The 18,463-nt window shown below is 43.8% G+C and overlaps 1 protein-coding gene across 1 annotated transcript in view; it reads left to right on the plus strand.

Moving 5' to 3' along the window:
• GABRA4 (gamma-aminobutyric acid type A receptor subunit alpha4) overlaps nt 1–18,463 on the plus strand; it is a 63,462-nt gene that overhangs the window by 12,845 nt on the left and 32,154 nt on the right. The window contains exon 3 of the mRNA XM_083754990.1: nt 18,218–18,285. Coding sequence (XP_083611116.1) covers nt 18,218–18,285 — 68 coding nt within the window. The remainder of the gene's footprint in view (nt 1–18,217; nt 18,286–18,463) is intronic.

Consider the following 18,463-nt stretch of genomic DNA (forward strand, 5'->3'; position numbering starts at 1 on the left):
TACCTATTTATCTACTTGCACTTTGACGTGCTTTCGAACTGCTAGGTTGGCAGGAGCAGGGACCGAGCAACGGGAGCTCACCCCGTCGCGGGGATTTGAACCGCCGACCTTCTGATCGGCAAGTCCTAGGCTCTATGGTTTAACCCACAGCGCCACCTGCGTCATATATGTGGCATATTTCACTGAGACAATTTAGGATGATGCACAGCACTTGTTCATTAGCAAAACACCTGACATTACATTATTCCAATGTGCGAAAGCAAGTCAGACTCTCGCCAACCACATTATATGATCATGAAGTATAGCTGTAAGTTAGAAAGCGTGAGTTTCGCTCAGATAACTTAAGTGGAATAGTTTGCTGATAGATTCCTGCCAATGGGTTAATCTTTCCTTGCATGGAAGACGATACTGTGTCCTCACATGGTTGATTCTGTGCCTGGTGCAGGGACCTGCAGGAATAGCTCCGTTTATGGAGCCTTCCCCTGCCAGCTCATCCTAGTTAAGAATTGGGGGAAATGGAGCTGTCCATCGCCTGCTGATCTTCTGTATAGCAAGGCTTTGGAAAAACCTTTCAGAACCTTGGACAAGGGACGTATACAGATTGTCCGAAAGAGCTTTATCTCTATAAAAAGAATAGGTACATACTCTTTGATTTAGGAGGGCATTTATGACTAATGAACTTATGCATTGTGAACTTGGAAATTTCCTTTTCTACTGACGGCAGGATTTAGAACCTCTATGTATTTTTTTTTAAATATAAAAACATGTTTTTGTATTTTGACTATCATGCTAGCAGCAGTTCGATACATCAGCGATGCTTTATTATCTTTAATTCTAAAACACTCCGAGCTTCTCATCATGAATGTACAGGGGGAATATGAATCTGAGAAACAAGCAAAATGCCCCAAAGTCTTCAGGATTTGCCATATATTTGGAGTTGGGAGAGCCAAGACAGATGAGGCAATAACAAAGCTCTTCATGAATTAACATGCTAAAGTGTCTATTTTAATATATTAGCTCATTTTCAGATTACTCGCAAACAGAGTAAAAGTTCTTTAATAGTTTCTCAGACCCTGTGTTTGCTTTGTAGTAGGGGTCATTAAAGTCAGTGGGAGTTGAACCCACCAATTTTTGCTGGGGGGGGGGGAAGGAACTCATATTTATAGGTGCCATGTGCACAGATGTATTGATTGGTCCTTGAAAGCCTGGCATCTCTGCAGTAATTCACTGATCAGCCATATCTTTACCTTAGAAGCAGGGGAGGGCTATAGTTCAGTGGCAAAGCAACTGTGTTACATGCAGAACAACTGGAATAGACCCCTAGCTGAAAGACTGGAGAACTACAGCTATTCAGTCTAGAGTAGAGGATATTGAGTTAGATAGACCAGTGGGTTGACTTGCTATAGGGCAGCTTCTTATTTTCTTAAGGGCCTTTAACTTTGTTGTTGTTTAGTCGTTTAGTCGTGTCCGACTCTTCGTGACCCCATGGACCAGAGAACGCCAAGCATTTCTGTCTTCCACTGCCTCCCACAGTTTAGTCAAACTCATGCTGGTAGCTTCGAGAACACTATCCAACCATCTCATCCTCTGTTGTCCCCTTCTCCTTGTGCCCCCAATCTTTCCCAACATCAGGGTCTTTTCCAGGGAGTCTTCTCTTCTCATGAGGTGTGTTGACCACAGCAAACTATGGCCTTTAACTACAGCTGTTCAAATTTACAATGCCACTATTAACTTTCAGAATGTAGTTCTATGGTTCCTGGATGGGCATCCCAGGGGTCATAGCAGTCTGCTGATCCTCCTCTCCATAAATAGAGAGAAGGGTCTGCTGGTGGGGCATGAGTCTGCTCGTGGTTTCCCCAACACATTCCTGAATGAAAGCGAGGGCTATAAAAAGCCCAGCAAGACTTGGTGGTTCTACCGTCTTCAATTTTCTCTCTCTCACCGCCTTCGGATTATGCTTGCATGCGGTGCACACGCGCACGTCCATCAATTCTTTCCCCATAGCTGAGATATGCCACCATCTCAAAACTCATGGATAACAAAATCAATGAGCTCTCAGTAAGGAAATCAATTGTCAGCCAACCATCTTGGGCCAATCTCCCTAACAGAAGGAAGGCCAGTCCGTAGTAATGGCAGAAAGAAGCAGAAATGTCAGGGTTATTATTTTAAGAAAAAGTGCATTGAGCAATTCAGAAAAATGACCCAACATTTCAGCAATGGATTTGTGAGGAGTAGCCATTTTGTGGCCATCAGCACACCTCAGGATCAGCAGAGTATAGGCAGCCAGCGTACAGACTCAGTAGCCCAACATTTTGGCTAATCTATGTTTCTTTACATATACACACTCGGAGCATCGTAACTCATCTCCTTCCTCTTCAGCATCAGACAGCAAAGAGAAAGAACAAAGGACAAATGCCCTACATCACCAAAACATAGTAATACAAACATCCTGTCTCTGTCACTTCCCACAATGTGGAATGAAAACATACACCGTCATGGGATATAACCAATCCCATGACTGCAACACGGGGAAAGAATCCTAACAGGTTAATGTTAGGGAAGATGGGAATTGGAGTTCATCAACTTTTGGAGGGACACAGGTTCCATATCCCTGTCCTACTGAATTATTCACACCAAAAGTTCCACCTGATCTGTCAATTTACTAGACAAGCCACTATCCCCTTGAGTACAAACCTTGTACAATATGATGATGATGATGATGATGATAATGATGATGATAATAATAATAATAATAATAATAATAATAATAATAATACAGACCAACCTTCTGGGGTTGTTGTAAGATCTATGAAGACGTTGCATGCAATGCACTTTGCCCACTTGAAGTTTGATATATACATGCCAAGAGTGATTATGGATTGGTTATTCTATAACTATAATAAGGTTTTTTATGGTTTATTTAAGTGTTAAGTGTTCTCAGGTTGGATTTGGTGGCTGTTCCTCACAGATACTGATTAAAGGATGTAGCCCTGACACGACTTACAAGTTTGCCTTCTCTTCAATGGGATTTGCAAGCTTGTAAGTATTACCCAGATGGTCGCCTTAATCTTTAACATGCCATTTTAATTGTTACTAATTTAATGCAACAGCATAGCTTATCCACTCCCACTTATCACTAGAGTTTGCTGTTCTTTCAGAAGGAAATAATCAGGGGGACTGCAGTGATGCTTATAGCCACACACACAAAGCGCTCAGTAATTTCTAAGTGAAGGATTTGGGACAAAAAAAGGATGGGGGACTGGTACAGGAAAGCAACCTTAACAAGAAAAGCTGAATGTGCACTTTAAAGCACACTCAGTGCACATTTAAAGCACATGGCTCCCCCACCCCAAATCCTGGGAAATGTAGTTTGTTAAGGGTGCTGGGAATGGCAGTTCTGTAAGGGGCTAGACTACAGTTCCCAGCATTCTTTGGAGGAAGTAATGCACGCTGGATGTACTTTAAGCGTATGGTGTAAAGGTAAAGGTAAAGGGACCCCTGACCATTAGGTCTAGTCGTGGACTACTCTGGGGTTGCGGCACTCATCTCGCTTTATTGGCCGAGGGAGCCGGTGTACAGCTTCCGGGTCATGTGGCCAGCATGACTAAGCCGCTTCTGGCAAACCAGAGCAGCGCACAGAAACGCCGTTTATCTTCCCGCCGGAGTGGTACCTATTTATCTACTTGCACTTTGACGTGCTTTTGAGAGAAGACAAAAAAGGATGTGGATTTAGCCCTGCTTTACCAGAGAAACCTACCTAGCCAATGAGCACACATTTCACCTGCCAGGGAATGATCCCTTCCCTGGCTCCATTTCACACCCACACGATCCCTTGTGATAAGTGGGAAAGAAAACTGGAGAGAAATGATACATAGTGAAATTCTGTTTGTGTTTACTCAGAAGCAGAAATGTTTTCTCTAGAGAAAACTCTGTCGTTTTTAGCGGAACTCACATTGTGGTATGCCTAGGATTGCTAAGCCCCACTGAAACACAACTGAGCTTCCTTCTGAGTAGGCATGCATAGGATTGCACTGAACACAGGACAAATGCCGAAATACAGCTGTCCTTTGTCAACAACAAACTGTCACTGTTTTTTGTGTTGAATATATGCTATATGGTAATTTATGGACCTAAAGCCATTTGCACATGTTGTCATGCAACCAGTCTGTGCAGAATGTAGGCACCCTATATATAGAAATGAGCAAACCAGTGATATTTTAGGGAGGAGGCTAGCAGGCAGGGCCCATTACTTACATCACAGGAGCCTACTCAACACAAAACACTGTTGCTGTATGTATTTTATTCGTTTTTTATCTTATATTTTGGAAGTGTACATCCAGGTTTTTTTCCTTTAATTTTTTTGGAGTCCCCAAGAGAGTGGGACCCTAAGCTACAGCTTGTTTAGCATATACGTAAATCCAGCACTAAAACCCGTATCTCATAAGAGCAATCTAAGTGTTAGGCACAAATGAGCCTAACCAAGCCTCTGTGTTCTTTTATTTGAAAATGAAATTTTTTTTTTGAAAGGGCCAAGTCTGGGTGGACAGGTGCTTATCCTATTTTCTGCTGACTGGCATTCTGCTCCACTTAACTCCCTGTTCCCTGCTTTTCCCCCTCCGTGGCTTTGCAAGCTTCGTGGGCTCCTGTAGCAGTGGGTGGAGCTTGGCACCATACCTTCAACTTACAGATTTGAAAATAAGGGACCAGCAGCCTCGAAAATAAGGGATCAGCAGCCAAAATAAGGGATTTTCCGGGCACAGGTATGTTCAACTTCTGAGCCCAGCCAACAGCCAAATAAAGCCTCAAGCGATGGTTCCCACTGCGCAGCAACCCGGCAAAGGGGATGCAGCAAGGAAAACCACCATCACCTCTCTGCTGGGAAGCGCTGAGCAAAGGCGAGTCCTCAGGCAATGCAGCCAATTTGATCGGCACAAGACATACAAGCTCCACCCCCCAGTCGTTCTTAGACTCCTTATTGGGTGAGCAACGCAGCCAAGCAACACAGTTGGAGCCTCCCTCCTCCCTGGCCGGCAGGGAGGGAGGGAGAGGAGCTGCTTCCTTTGAAACCCAGGAAATTTAAGGGACATCATCAATAAGGGACAGGAGCGGGACACAGCGCTGGGATAAGGGAGTTTCCCGCCAAATAAGGGACGGTTGACAGCTATGCTAGGGACATTAACAAATGGGTTAAGCGCCTCTTCCAGCTCTGCTGCTTATGTACTCAAAATGGCCCAATCCTCGATTTCCTTCTTACCTATTTATTATTTTGGAGATCGTTGGCGAGTCATTGTTCTATGTAGTGGGAGTTTTGCCCCCCAGTCCTGATCTGTAATATGGGTTTAAATATACTGACCTACCTTAAAGGCTTATTTTAACCATTACTGTGATGATTGTACACAGAGTGCTTTGACAGTTCAGAGAAAATGTAATAATTATAATACTCCAAAGAACTTCACCCTTTGGAAAACGTGACCGCATTTACCCTGGATCAAAAGACATTCCTCTGCAGGAGTTCTAACCCTTTTATTTATTTATTAAAAAATATTTGATTTGATCTTAAGTTCCTTCGCCAGTAACCAGACAGATAATTGCAGCAGGGGTGTGTACGTGGGTGCAGTTAATGATAACTATAATGAGGGCTGGTTCAGGAGCTTGTGAACTGGGAAGCGACTACATCATTTGATGCTGATTGTTTTAAACTTTTAAAAATGTTGTATTTTGAATTGCTGTCACTCGCTCTGGGATGTTAGAATGAAGAATGGGTAATAGTAATAATAATAATAATACTTGTTAAAAAGGTAAAGGGACCCCTGACTGTTAGGTCCAGTCATGGCCAACTCTGGGGTTGTGGAGCTCATTTCACTTTATTGGCCGGGGGAGCCGGCGTACAGCTTCTGGGTCATGCGTCCAGCATGACTGAGCCGCTTCTGGCGATCCAGAGCAGCAGACGGAAACGCCGTTTACCTTCCTGCCAGAGCGGTACCTATTTATCTACTTGCACTTTGTGCTTTCGAATTGCTAGGTTGGCAGAAGCTGGGACCGAGCAATGGGAGCTCACCCCGACGCAGGGATTCAAACCGCTGACCTTCTGATCGGCAAGTCCTAGGTTCTGTGGTTTAACCCACAGCGCCACCCGCTTCCCTTAATAATACTTGCTAGTGCTTGCAAAATGTTTTGTGTGTGCTATTCATCACCTGATGAAGCCTCTAGCCCGCTTTTGACCCAGTCATATTTTTACCTGCCCTATAGCTAATGTCATATATGACATGTAGTCACCAACACAGGGGTTCTTTTGGACCCAGAAGAGGGTGGAACTGTAGAAGGAATGGGGGTGGAGCAGAACAGGTCTAATGGGGTGGGGCGCACTTATACGCACTCCATCGATGGGGGGGGGCTGGGAATGGAACCCCCATGCGAAATGCTCCCCACCTGTACTCAGCGCAAGCTTTGAGTTAAGCCTTGGTAGCCAGCCTGTCAGAAAACAAGAGAAAAACTGGAAATGGAAAGAATGTGGTTTTCTACGATTCTTCGGAGATAATTTTCATACAACAAGTGTTCCAAAAAGCCATCCGTACAATTGGCTTCATACTTTTGTTACAAACTTATTCTGCTTACCTGAAAAACAAAATTGTCAGTGTCATTTAAGCCACGAAGCGAGGCTGATCGGTTTTCCAGGCAGCTGTCCAAATGGCAAAACTGGATGACTCAGATGACTGCTAAAAAGATATGGGCCTAGTATTTACCTATACATTGTCTTTCTTGATTTCTTTCCCAGGTTGGTAGTGACTGAAGTTATTACCATCTGTCTACTGCTCAGTGACCTTGGCAAAATTAGATGGTATTCTTAGCACTGTCCCCAGTGGACAGGTGTCCTGCTCACGAAATTGGCCCCAGTTGATACCTTGTTGGCATCTTTAGCTGATAGGCTGAGTGTTGAATAGCAGTGAAAAGCAAATTACCTCATAATTTCTTCAAATGACCTTCTTTGAATCGGGAAGATGTCATAGATGTGGTTGCGATCTTCAGTTTATCACCTCTACAGCAATGTTTTCCTCAGGGGATGCTTTCTATGTAGACATTTTTTTGTTTGTTTATTGAGGTGTCCCAGCACATATCTGCATGTGGTGGCCAATGAGGTGCTTTATAGATGAACTCCCATCAGGCCAATGGTCTGCTTGTGAGGGGAACTTGACGGAGAGGTTGATATCTGCCTTTCCATCATATTAAACACCACACACTTGTCTGAGGCTACTCACTGAAGAAAAGAGAAATGAATAATGGCATACAAAATTTAAGAGGAGGTTTCTTATGACCTCCCTCCCTAAGGAACATGCAGGGCCACAGCTTCAAAACCATACCAATAAAGTAGTCTATTTGGTACTGCATAAACTACTCAGCAGCAGGGCTACAGAGCTTCTGTGATTCTGAAGAACTGCCATACAAGCATACACTTTGACTACAACCTGCTGAGAACTGCAGTTGTCTTTTTAAAAAATGCACAACCAAATTTCTAGGTAGTGTGGCTACAGATATATCGGCTTGAACGTGTGTGGAGAAACCATTTCAAGTCTATTATTGCAGCTACGCAGACCAAAACATCGTTTTTTTCTGTGAGTAGGGTGTACAGTTATACAAAACGAGTGGCAAATATACGCTGACTTCATAGTTTTGTGGCTGTGGCGAACATTTGCTCTTCTAGTTGCTTGTGTGTGTGTGTGTGTGTAGGTTAGTTCCTTTGTATACAGTGGTACCTCGGGTTACATACGCTTCAGGTTACATAAGCTTCAGGTTACAGACTCCGCTAACCCAGAACTAGTGCTTCAGGTTAAGAACTTTGCTTCAAGATGAGAACAGAAATCGTGCTCCGGCGGTGCAGCGGCAGCAGGAGGCCCCATTAGCTAAAGTGATGCTTCAGGTTAAGAAGAGTTTCAGGTTAAGTACGGACCTCTGGAACGAATTAAGTACTTAACCTGAGGTACCACTGTATAAACCATCCTCAAATCGATGCACAGGTTCAAAATCCCATAGAAACACTAACAGCGAACTGAAAGATTAAAAACTTAAATTAAAAAAGGGGGAGATCGGAGAGCACCATACTTACACCCTAAATGGTTGGGACCCAAATACTTCCAGGAATAGAAGGGGTTTCATTATGGCAAATGAGGTATTGACCCACCAATTTCAGTGTGCCCTCAGTAAGCCCCAGGCTGCCTCGTTTCTTACTGGCAACCAGTCAGAGGATGGCTTTGAAGACAGAGGTCATCTGGCTGGGGCGGGACGATATGGGATCGAGGGGGCAACTCCCATCTCTTGCGGGGGTGCAATTAGTGCCAGCACCGTCCGTTAAGAGTTTGAGTGTAATCTTCGATATCTCCCTCTCTATGGAGGCGGAGATTACAGCTATAACAAAGGCGGCATTTTTTCATCTCCGCCAAGCTAAGCAGTTGGCCCCTTATCTCTCTCGCCCTCACCTAACCACTGTGATCCATGCGACGGTCACCTCCAGACTGGATTATTGTAACTCGCTCTACGTGGGGCTGCCCTTGAGACTGACCCAAAAACTCCAGCGGGTGCAGAATGCCGCGGCGAGACTCCTTATGGGGTCTTCGCTGCGAGATCACATTCATCCGGTGCTATACCAGCTGCACTGGCTCCCGGTGGAGTACAGGATCAGGTTTAAGATGCTGGTTTTAACCTTTAAAGCCCTATACGGCCTAGGACCCTCGTACCTACGGGACCGCCTCTCCTGGTATGCCCCACGGAGAAACCTACGGTCTGCAAATAATAACATCCTCAAGGTCCCAGGCCTCAGAGAGGTTAGGCTGGCCTCAACTAGAGCCAGGGACTTCTAGGCTGTGGCCCCAATCTGGTGGAACGCTCTGTCACAAGAGACTAGGGCCCTGCGGGACCTGACATCTTTCCGCAGGGCCTGCAAGACAGAGTTGTTCCACCAGGACTTTGGTCAGGGCGCAGCCTGACTCTCTCCTCTGGCAACCTGCACAGAATTTTGCTTAATCGGTTGCCATCAATTTGATTTTAATTAATTTTTATAATGAAATATTTTTAGAATGTGTGATTATTTGACTGTTTGATTATTTGATTGTTGTTAGCCGCCCTGAGCCCGGCTTCGGCTGGGGAGGGCGGGATATAAATAAAATTTATTATTATTATTATTATTATTATTATTATTATTATTATTATTACTGGCTGTGGTGCCACCCAATGCTGACCTTCCTGCCTCCCATCCTGCCAGCCCAAATGGGCACCAGTCATCACTAGCTCTAACTCTATGAGCCTGTCGGCCCACACAGCACTTTTTAGGAGCTCTGCTTGATTCCCCAGTGTGGTGTAGTGGTTAAGAGTGATAGACTCGTAATGTGGGGAAGCGGGTTCGAGTCTCCGCTCCTCCACATGCAGCTGCTGGGTGACCTTGGGCCAGTCACACTTCTCTGAAGTCTCTCAGCCCCACTCACCTCACAGAGTGTTGGTTGTGGGGGAGGAAGGGAAAAGGTGAATGTTAGCCGCTTCGAGACTCCTTCGGGTAGTGATAAAGCGGGATATCAAATCCAAACTCCTCCTCTTCTTCTTCCCCCCATTTGTCTGCTATACATGTTGTTGGGGGGGATTCAGGAAAAGGCCGTCTCTGTGGCAGCACCCAGCTGATTGCACTCTCTTTCCCAAGAGAGCCGTCTGTGTTGGTATTTTGCACAAAGTGAATTTTGTATGTGTGTGCGTGGTGGCAAGCCTTTCTGGTTACTGAATGCTAAAAATTTATCTTTTTTAAAATAAAAAAAACTTGCTCTTTCTGTAAACTTGCATCTCTGTATGTGTGTGCTATAAATAAAATTTATTATTATTATTATTATTATTATTATTATTATTAAATTCTGATGGTGTTCACCACCCTGGGCATCCTGGAGACGAACTGGGGAAGCAGGATATAAATATTTTTGTGTGCATTAAATGCATTATGAAGAAAGAAGAACTACCATACCATCTTAGAGAAGTCCCGACTTTGTGCCTAGCACCAGCAATGGGACATGGTCCAAGGTCACATTCAAAGAATTATAAATGCTAAGTGTTACTTAGTGCTTTCAAGTGTTCAAAGAGATTCAGATAGGTTATATAATCCTTACGCATCACTAGGCGACACCAGTTCTTAAAGAACAGGAAGCAGCATATTAGAGATGCTCCGTAAGGTGCGCAGGACAAAGGCTCTTGCGGGCTTTCAAGGCAGCCCCTTGAATTGGGCTGAGAAACTAAGGAGGAGCTAGTGCAGGCAAAGAAGACTTGGACTACTAACGAATTGGAAGTCTGTTGCTGCTCTTGAGCAACCAGCCTAGATACCTGAGTAGGAGAGGGAGATGTGCAACTGCCCTCCCCCAGCCCACCAATAAAAGCATTTTATATTCATAAATATTTATTATCAATTTAAAGGCGTAATTTGCTGGGAAGTTATCGATCTGCCTGCTCCAAATGGCCGTGCTTTTCCACACCGAAACTCTCCCTTTTCTGTTCTTCTGTTCCCAGTTTGCCTGTTATCATCTCAGCTGAAAGTGAGTGGCACAGAGTGAGGCTCGGCAGCCGACGTGAGATGGGGGGGTGGGGCAGCCACTGGACACTCTCCCTGTCTGATGTGAAACTGAGTAATAATTGAATTTTGCACTCAGTTGCTTTCCATTCTTTGGAATGTTTGTTCCTCTGAGCGGTGATTCATACTTGACAGTGCCCATTGCAGTGTGTGTAAAGCTCCCCTACTATTTAGCTGACATTAAAAATGCTCACCACTAAATCTATAAATAGTTCCTAGAATGCAAACGGGGATTTTTTTAGAAGGTCCACCAAGAAGCAGTTTTTCATTTTCTCCAACCCAGCATTAGCTTGCTCTTGTGTAATAACTGTATACCTTATCACCTGAATGTTCATCTGTATTATGCGCAGATGTTTTCTTTTCCTTTTCAATGTGGTAATAAAACAATTTCCCTCAGTAGCACCTTGTTGTGCCACTTTGCCTGCGTATGTTAAGTTCTAAACCAAAATAAATTTAGGTATTAAGGATAAGCAGGTCCTGGCTGGCATTTCATGTTTGTGTCTTACACTTCAGCACGCAAGCTGGCACCCAGGGTGTTCTGTACTGTCTGAAATGGTGTTAAATTAGTCTTTGAATTCCTAAAAAATTCTCTCACTGCTTTTGGTCTCACGCTTCAGAGTATGTGTACTCCCTTAGGATTAGCTTGAGGTTCAGTTAGTAGATCTTACTCTGGATGTTTCCCATTGCTGGTTGTTTACTATACAGTGGTACCTCGGGTTAAGTACTTGATTCGTTCTGGAGGTCCGTACTTAACCTGAAACTGTTCTTAACCTGAAGCACCACTTTAGCTAATGGGGCCTCCTGCTGCTGCCACACTGCCGGAGCCCGATTTCTGTTCTTATCCTGAAGCAAAGTTCTTAACCTGAGGTACTATTTCTGGGTTAGCGGAGTCTGTAACCTGAAGCATCTGTAACCTGAAGCGTATGTAAGCCGAGGTACCACTGTATGTGGATGCACTGGGTAGTTAAAAGTTGCATGCACTGGGTAGTTAAAAGTTTATTATTACTTAATTTTCATAGTGCTTTTATGACACATGAAATTCCAGAGAACAACACATTAAAAAAGAGAGAGCAGGTCTCTGCCAAAAAGAACTAACAATCAGTAGTGCAGGAAGCAGAGGGAGGGAAGCAATAGAAGTAATGTGGGCTTTAAAAAAATGTATGTATAAAGGCTTTAATCAGTGTTTTTTCAGTTGATGTGCACTGGAGCGCAGTTCCGGCACCTCTCTGGCAGGCGCCATTGCGGGCCAGCACTCCCCACTCACTTCTTGCCTTTACATACTTCTGAGAAGCTCAAAACGGACATTTCAAGTCAAAATGCAAGTCTACACTTTGCTAAGTTCTATGACTCCACTTTGAGGGACGCAGGTGGCGCTGTGGGTTAAACCACAGAGCCTAGGACTTGCCGATCAGAAGGTCACAGTTCGAATCCCCGCAGCGGGCTGAGCTCCCGTTGCTCGGTCCCTGCTCCTGCCATCCTAGCAGTTCAAAAGCATGTCAAAGTGCAAGTAGATAAATAGGTACCGTTCCGGTAGGAAGGTAAACAGTGTTTCCATCTGCTGCTCTTGTTCTCCAGAAGTGGCTTAGTCATGCTGGCCACATGACCCAGAAGCTGTACGCCGGCTCCCTCGGCCAATAAAGCAAGATGAGCGCCGCAACCCCAGAGTTGGCCATGACTGGACCTAATGGTCAGGGGTCCCTTTACCTTTACCTTATGACTCCACTTAGCTCCTAGCCACATTTGGTCAAGCTATAGGGTAGAGCAAATTTGTATTTCCTTTTCTTCATTCTGTCTCCTGTGTAGCAGTGGTGAGTTTTAATCTTTCCGGCCAGGCCTCTACCATTGCACATGTCTTCTTCTTTTTTGGCGATCACTCATAGCCGAGAAAGATAGTCTTCCATAAACATGGTTTTAACAATGAGTCCGTAAGTGACTGTGGAGGCCAATTCTGGATCCACACATCCTTCCACAGTGGGGACATAGGTTTCTGGGCAGGAGTTGATCAAGGTGAGGGTTTGCCAAGTGTGCCTTCCTCTTAGCATGTTTCTTCCTTTTGTCCTGAGTTTGAGCATCTTCAAAGTCTATGACACCTTTGGTAAAGGCTGTTCTCCAATTGGAGCACTCACAGGCCAGCGTTTCCCAGTTGTCGGTGTTTATATACATTTTTAAAGATTTGTCTTGAAAAAGTCTTTAAGCCTCTTTTGTTGACCACCAGCATTACGCTTTCCATTTTTAAGTTCGGAATAGAGTAGTTGCTTTGGAAGACGATAATCAGGCATGCGAACAACACAAGCAGTTGATGTTGAAGAATCATTGCTTTGACGCTGGTGATCTTTGCTTCTTCCAGTATACTAGCATTAGTTTGCCTGTCTTCCCAAGTGATATGAATTTTTTTCCAGAGACACCGTTGATGGAATCTTTCAAGGAGTTGGTGATGGCGTTTATAAGTGGTCCATGTTTCACAAGCATACAGTAAGGCTGGTAGTACAATAGTTTTGTAAACAAGCGCTTTGGTTTCCCTGAGAATGTCTTGGTGCTCAAACACTCTGCACTTCAATTGGGAGAAAGCTGCACTTGCTGAGCTCAGGCGATGCTGAATTTTGGAATCAATGTTGGCCCTTGTGTCAAGATAACTGCCCAGGTAGGAAAAGTGATTGACACTCTTCAGCGTTACACCATTGAGTTGGATTTGTGGCACTGCAGAGGGATTGTTTTGTCCTTGTTGGTGCCGCACTTTGGGTTTTTTTGGATGTTGAGTGATAGGCTTCTGTGAAGATATTTAGAATGGTTTGGAAGTCATCCTCTGAGTGTGCACACACTACATTGTCATCAGGATATTGAAGCTCTATGATGGAAATTATGGTAACTTACTCTTTGTTTCCAGTCTACTCCAGTTAAAGAGCTTTCCATCTGTTGATCTATGATTTCTGCCCTGGTGGGGAGTTTCCCTTTGACAATGTGTAGGATCATGGCAATGAAAGCAATTAATAGAGTTGGGGCGATAACGCAACCCTGTTTAACACTTGCTCCCACTGTGAATGGTTCACTTTGAGAGCCATTGTTATCTGCAATTGTTTCTATCATATTATCATGGAGGAACTGAAGGATATTCACAAATTTATCTGGGCAGCCAATTTTCAGAAGGACAGTCCACAGGGCATTACAATTTACAGTGTCAAAGGCCTTAGCCAGGTTGATAAATGCCATATACAGGGGATGGTTTTGCTCTCTGCATTTTTCTTGAATCTGTCAAGCAGTGAAAATCATGTCCACTGTCCCCCTAGAAAGTCAAAAACCACTTTGGGATTCAGGAAGGGTAGCCTCGGATATAGTTAGGAGACGGTTTGCTAAGATCCTTACAAGAATTTTGCAGGCCGCAGTTAATAAAGAGATGCCTCTATAGTTTCCGCAATCCATTCTATCACCTTTTTTAAAAAAAGGTTGATAATTTTGGTATCCCTAAAGTCTGCTGGGATCTCCTCTCTCTCCCAGATTTTTTCAATGAGCTTGTGAAGTTGTTGTGTCAGTTCATTTCTGCCCACTTTGAAGACTTCGGCAGGTATCCCATCAGGTCCGCTGGCTTTGAATCAAACAAAAGCAATCTGATGGATTTCCAATGACAGTTGAAGCATTAATTCTGTGTGTTTTGGCATGTTAGCTTGACCACTGATACAAGATCTTCAGGTGTGTAAAAGAGAACCCAGCAATGCAAAAGCTTTACACACATGGAACCAAATGCCCTGCAATAAGCAATAAGTTTACAACAAGGACATGCAAGCCAGATGTACAGTGAGTCCAAAATGGCCTTGCAGGTGAAGTAGGGAGGCCTGGGCCATAGGTCAGAGGTTTGTCAACCCTGTGCTAAGTGAATAAAGTCATGTTCAGAAAAGCTGTCATTCCAACAAGAAGATGTGGGGACTTTCAGGAGTTGATTTCAAGCAGCTGCACAATCATGATGACTTATGAATTAAAAATGGAAAGTCAGAAAAAAGAGATAGAAGGTGAAGACTTTTGAACTAGAAAATTGCAGGAGCTGATTGAGGTGACTGTGATCCTAACATAGCTTGTATATTGCTGCTTTGTTGGGAAAAGCTTCTCGTGATTCCTGCATTCATCTTCTTCCGAACTGAACTCTTAGGTGTAATTTACAAACTGTGAAGTGAGGTAATTTTACATGCTTTTGTTCTGTGTTCAGTTAGCAGCTTGAAACCTCCATATCGGGCCAATGGGAAATAATAATTTCACTTTTCTCATTGTTTATGCTTCCTTTCTGCATTTTGACACTAGATGACATTTGCGCACACAACAATGTTAGGCACAAGGCAAATGCGCTTTACCTTTCAACAAAATCTTCACAATGTTGTCACATTGTGCCTGCTAGGCTGCAAGAGTTGTTTAAAAGAGCCCAATAAACCCAACAGCTTGGAAGTTTGAAGGCTTCGAAATATATGGAACTTCTTCCTCTTTGGTATAGCCAAAGAGAATAACCATCAGGGACGAATCAACAATGAAACTAATGAAGGTTAAGCTTCAGGGCCGCTAATCCTGGTGGGGCCCCAGAAGCATCTTTAGTCCACACCGTGACTCAATTAGAGTCACATGACTCAATCTGAGTTGTATATATTTGTTGTATATATTTCAACCATCCCAAAGTTTGAGAGTCAGTAGCACAGATGTTGTAAAGGTGTGCTGATCTGCCGTGGAACAAGCCTATTGCAGAAGATAATAGTGGCTACCCAGACCCAAAGCTGTTAACTTACAGATTTGAAAATAAGGGACCAGCAGCCTCAAAAATAAGGGATCAGCAGCCAAAATAAGGGATTTTCCGAGCACAGGTGTGTTCGACTTCTGAGCCCCTCCAAACCAAAGGCAGAAAGCCCAGCCAACAGCCAAACGAAGCCTCAAGCAGTGGTTCCCACAGCGCAGCAACCCGGCAAAGGGGATGCAGCAAGGAAAACCACCGTCACCTCTCTGTTGGGAAGCGCTGAGCAAAGGCTAGTCCCCAGGCAATGCAGCCGATTTGATCGGCACAAGGCATGCAAGCTCCACCTCCCCAGTCGTTCTTAGACTCCTTATTGGGTGAGCAACGCAGCCAAGCAACACAGTTGGAGCCTCCCTCCTCCCTGGCCGGCAGGGAGGGAGGGAGGGAGAGGAGCTGCTTCTTTTGAAACCCGGGAAATTTAAGGGACATCATCAGTAAGGGACAGCAGGGGGACACAGCGCTGGGATAAGGGACTTTCCTGCCAAATGAGGGATGGTTGACAGCTATGCCCAGACCTCATTGCTGGTTGTGAAAGGGCTTCCATGATGATTCAAGCTTCAGGGCCCCCAAAATGTAGGTCCATCACTGATAGCATTGAGATTCCTGCATTAGGCGTTTATGTTGTGAACTGCCCTGAATCTATAGATGAAGGGGTGTGTATGTATTCTAGCTAACTAACTAACCAACCAACCAACCAACCAACCAACCAACCAACCAACCAACCAACCAAAAAAATAAAAATAAATAAATATTGTATATGCCTGAGGTCTTTTTTAAGATACACAGTTTTGCAGCAGAACCCATCTATATTATTATCCCTGTCCACCTTCTAAAGTCATAATATCATAAGAAAAGCTCTGATAGATTGGACCAAAAGTTGCCCCCATCATACTATTTTGAACCTGGAGAGAACATGGTGGAGGTTCCCACCTCCCTAGCTAAACAATTCCTTCCAATCACAGACTTGCCTAAGTGTAAGTCTGTATGCCTTTCAGGGGGGTTGAAGTAATAAATGTGTTATGGATAATAGTTTAAGGGGACAGAAGGATGTGCTCAAACAACACCAATAGATTGTGCCTTTCAAATAAACCTACTTGAGACAAAATAGCTTTTGGAGGCAGCAAAGAATGTCAGCCAGTATGCTGATTTTTTAAAAAATCTAATAAGGATAAATTGTTTTGTAGAAATATCATGGACACTGTTGCTATTTTGTTTGCTATAATCATTTGAAAAACTAAAATGGGGCATAGGGTATTAAGAGGCTATAATGGACAATAGATGCTGGTGACTTGTTTTCCAGCTCAGTATGTGAACATGCTGGCTATGTAACTTGGCTTAATAAACCATAACTTGGCTTATTAAGACAAAATATGTATGAGCATTTTGACTGCACGCACGGCCACTTTGCTCCTTCCTTTGCTGTGAACTGATTAGCCTGGACATTAATTGTGGTCAAGGATGTTAAACTCAAATGAATTGGAGGGCAACTCCCCCCCCCCCCCAAATGCTTGGGAGCCACAGTATCCTCATAAATAAATGCAGGTCCCACCATCTGAACACAATGCATTCCCAGGAAATAATTTGTTAAGTGAGCATTCACATAATGTGCTGATGAGCCATTATTTCTTATGGGAACGTTTCTAATCCATGAGCTCTCTTCCTGCAGCCAATTAGCAAAAGAGAGGCAGAGGAAAAATCTGATTTTGTCTAATGTCTCCTGTTCCCTGATTTGTCTGACTTATCCTGCTTGGTGATTTGTCCGAATCTTTCTCCCCACTCCTTCTCTCCATGGTTTTTGCCTTAAAATGGCAGCCCCTAGCCAGCAAAGCACAAAAAATTAAGGAAGTGGGCAAACTCTGGCAGTTTGGATATCTGAATCAGCCATGTGTGCAGCAAGGTTTTGGCATAATTTGTGTTTGGATAAGCAAATTTTCGCATAATGAGCAGGTGGATAGTGGGACCTGTGTGTATTCTGAGTGAGGTGTGGTAGGATTGCATTGGGAATTCTAACTTCTTTATGTTTTCTATTTCTCGTGTAGTTAGTTGGATCACACTCTGGAAGGTTCACATGCAGGAATGAACTCTGTGCCCACACCTTTACCCTGTCCTCCTCCCTCTACACTTCCTTATCAATTGATTACTTCCTGATTATTGGTAAACCAGTTTGCCATTGCATCCAAACTGGCAAACTATGGCATGTACCTACGTTGCAGAATGGGACTGTAAAATAGTATTTGATCATACGGTGTTACACTGATTTGCAAAGCAAGCACAAACCATAGTTTGCCAGCTTGGATGTAACTGCAAAATATGGTCTGTGGCAAACGGCATGGTCTGCAGCAGATGGAGCACAAAAGTGAAAGATAGGGAGTTTGAACAAGGCAGCAACTGAGTATAGGGTTTGCTCCTCTAGTGTCAAACCATGGTTTGGTGTTATATGTGAACTGAGTCTTTGCAAATGCAGTTGTATATTTCCCATTAACCTAATTTGAAACATAGTTTGAAGGTCCAGACCACTTTTCTCTCTATAAAAAAGAGCTTTTTCCAGATCTTCATGTGCATGTATTTTCTTGCCCATGTCAATCCGAGACAACGCATTACAAAAGCATTTCTGAATTGTACCAGTGTACTTACGTAAGTCAAGAGATGGCATGAAAATTAACATTATGCAAGAATTTCCAAGTTCAGCAGGCTTGGTTGGAAGAACATGCTGCCTGCGCATTTTCCTCCGATTAGTCAAATGAATCGTCAAAGTGACAATTGCATAAGATGTGGTTTTTCTTTTTTTGCAAGTACAATCTTTCCTGCTTTTAAACCTGAAACATTCCAATTTTCCTTGCTTACTTCCTTTTTATATATATTAGGTCCTGTAACTGAAGTCAAAACAGATATCTATGTCACCAGTTTTGGACCTGTTTCTGATGTAGAGATGGTAGGTATCACTCGCTTTTTTTGATTTTGTAGGGTTGAGGTGGCGGTGAGGAAATGAACCCCAGTAATGAGTGAACGACTAATTCAGATGCCTTTGTGCACTACTGTCAATCATGCAAAGTAGGGAAGATTAGCAGCAGCCTAATTTTCAGGCTATTTTTAGATGTGGCAGCCCTGAT

The sequence above is a fragment of the Podarcis gaigeae genome, assembly GCF_964106915.1.
Source record: "Podarcis gaigeae genome assembly, chromosome: 9".
Taxonomy (NCBI): domain Eukaryota; kingdom Metazoa; phylum Chordata; class Lepidosauria; order Squamata; family Lacertidae; genus Podarcis; species Podarcis gaigeae.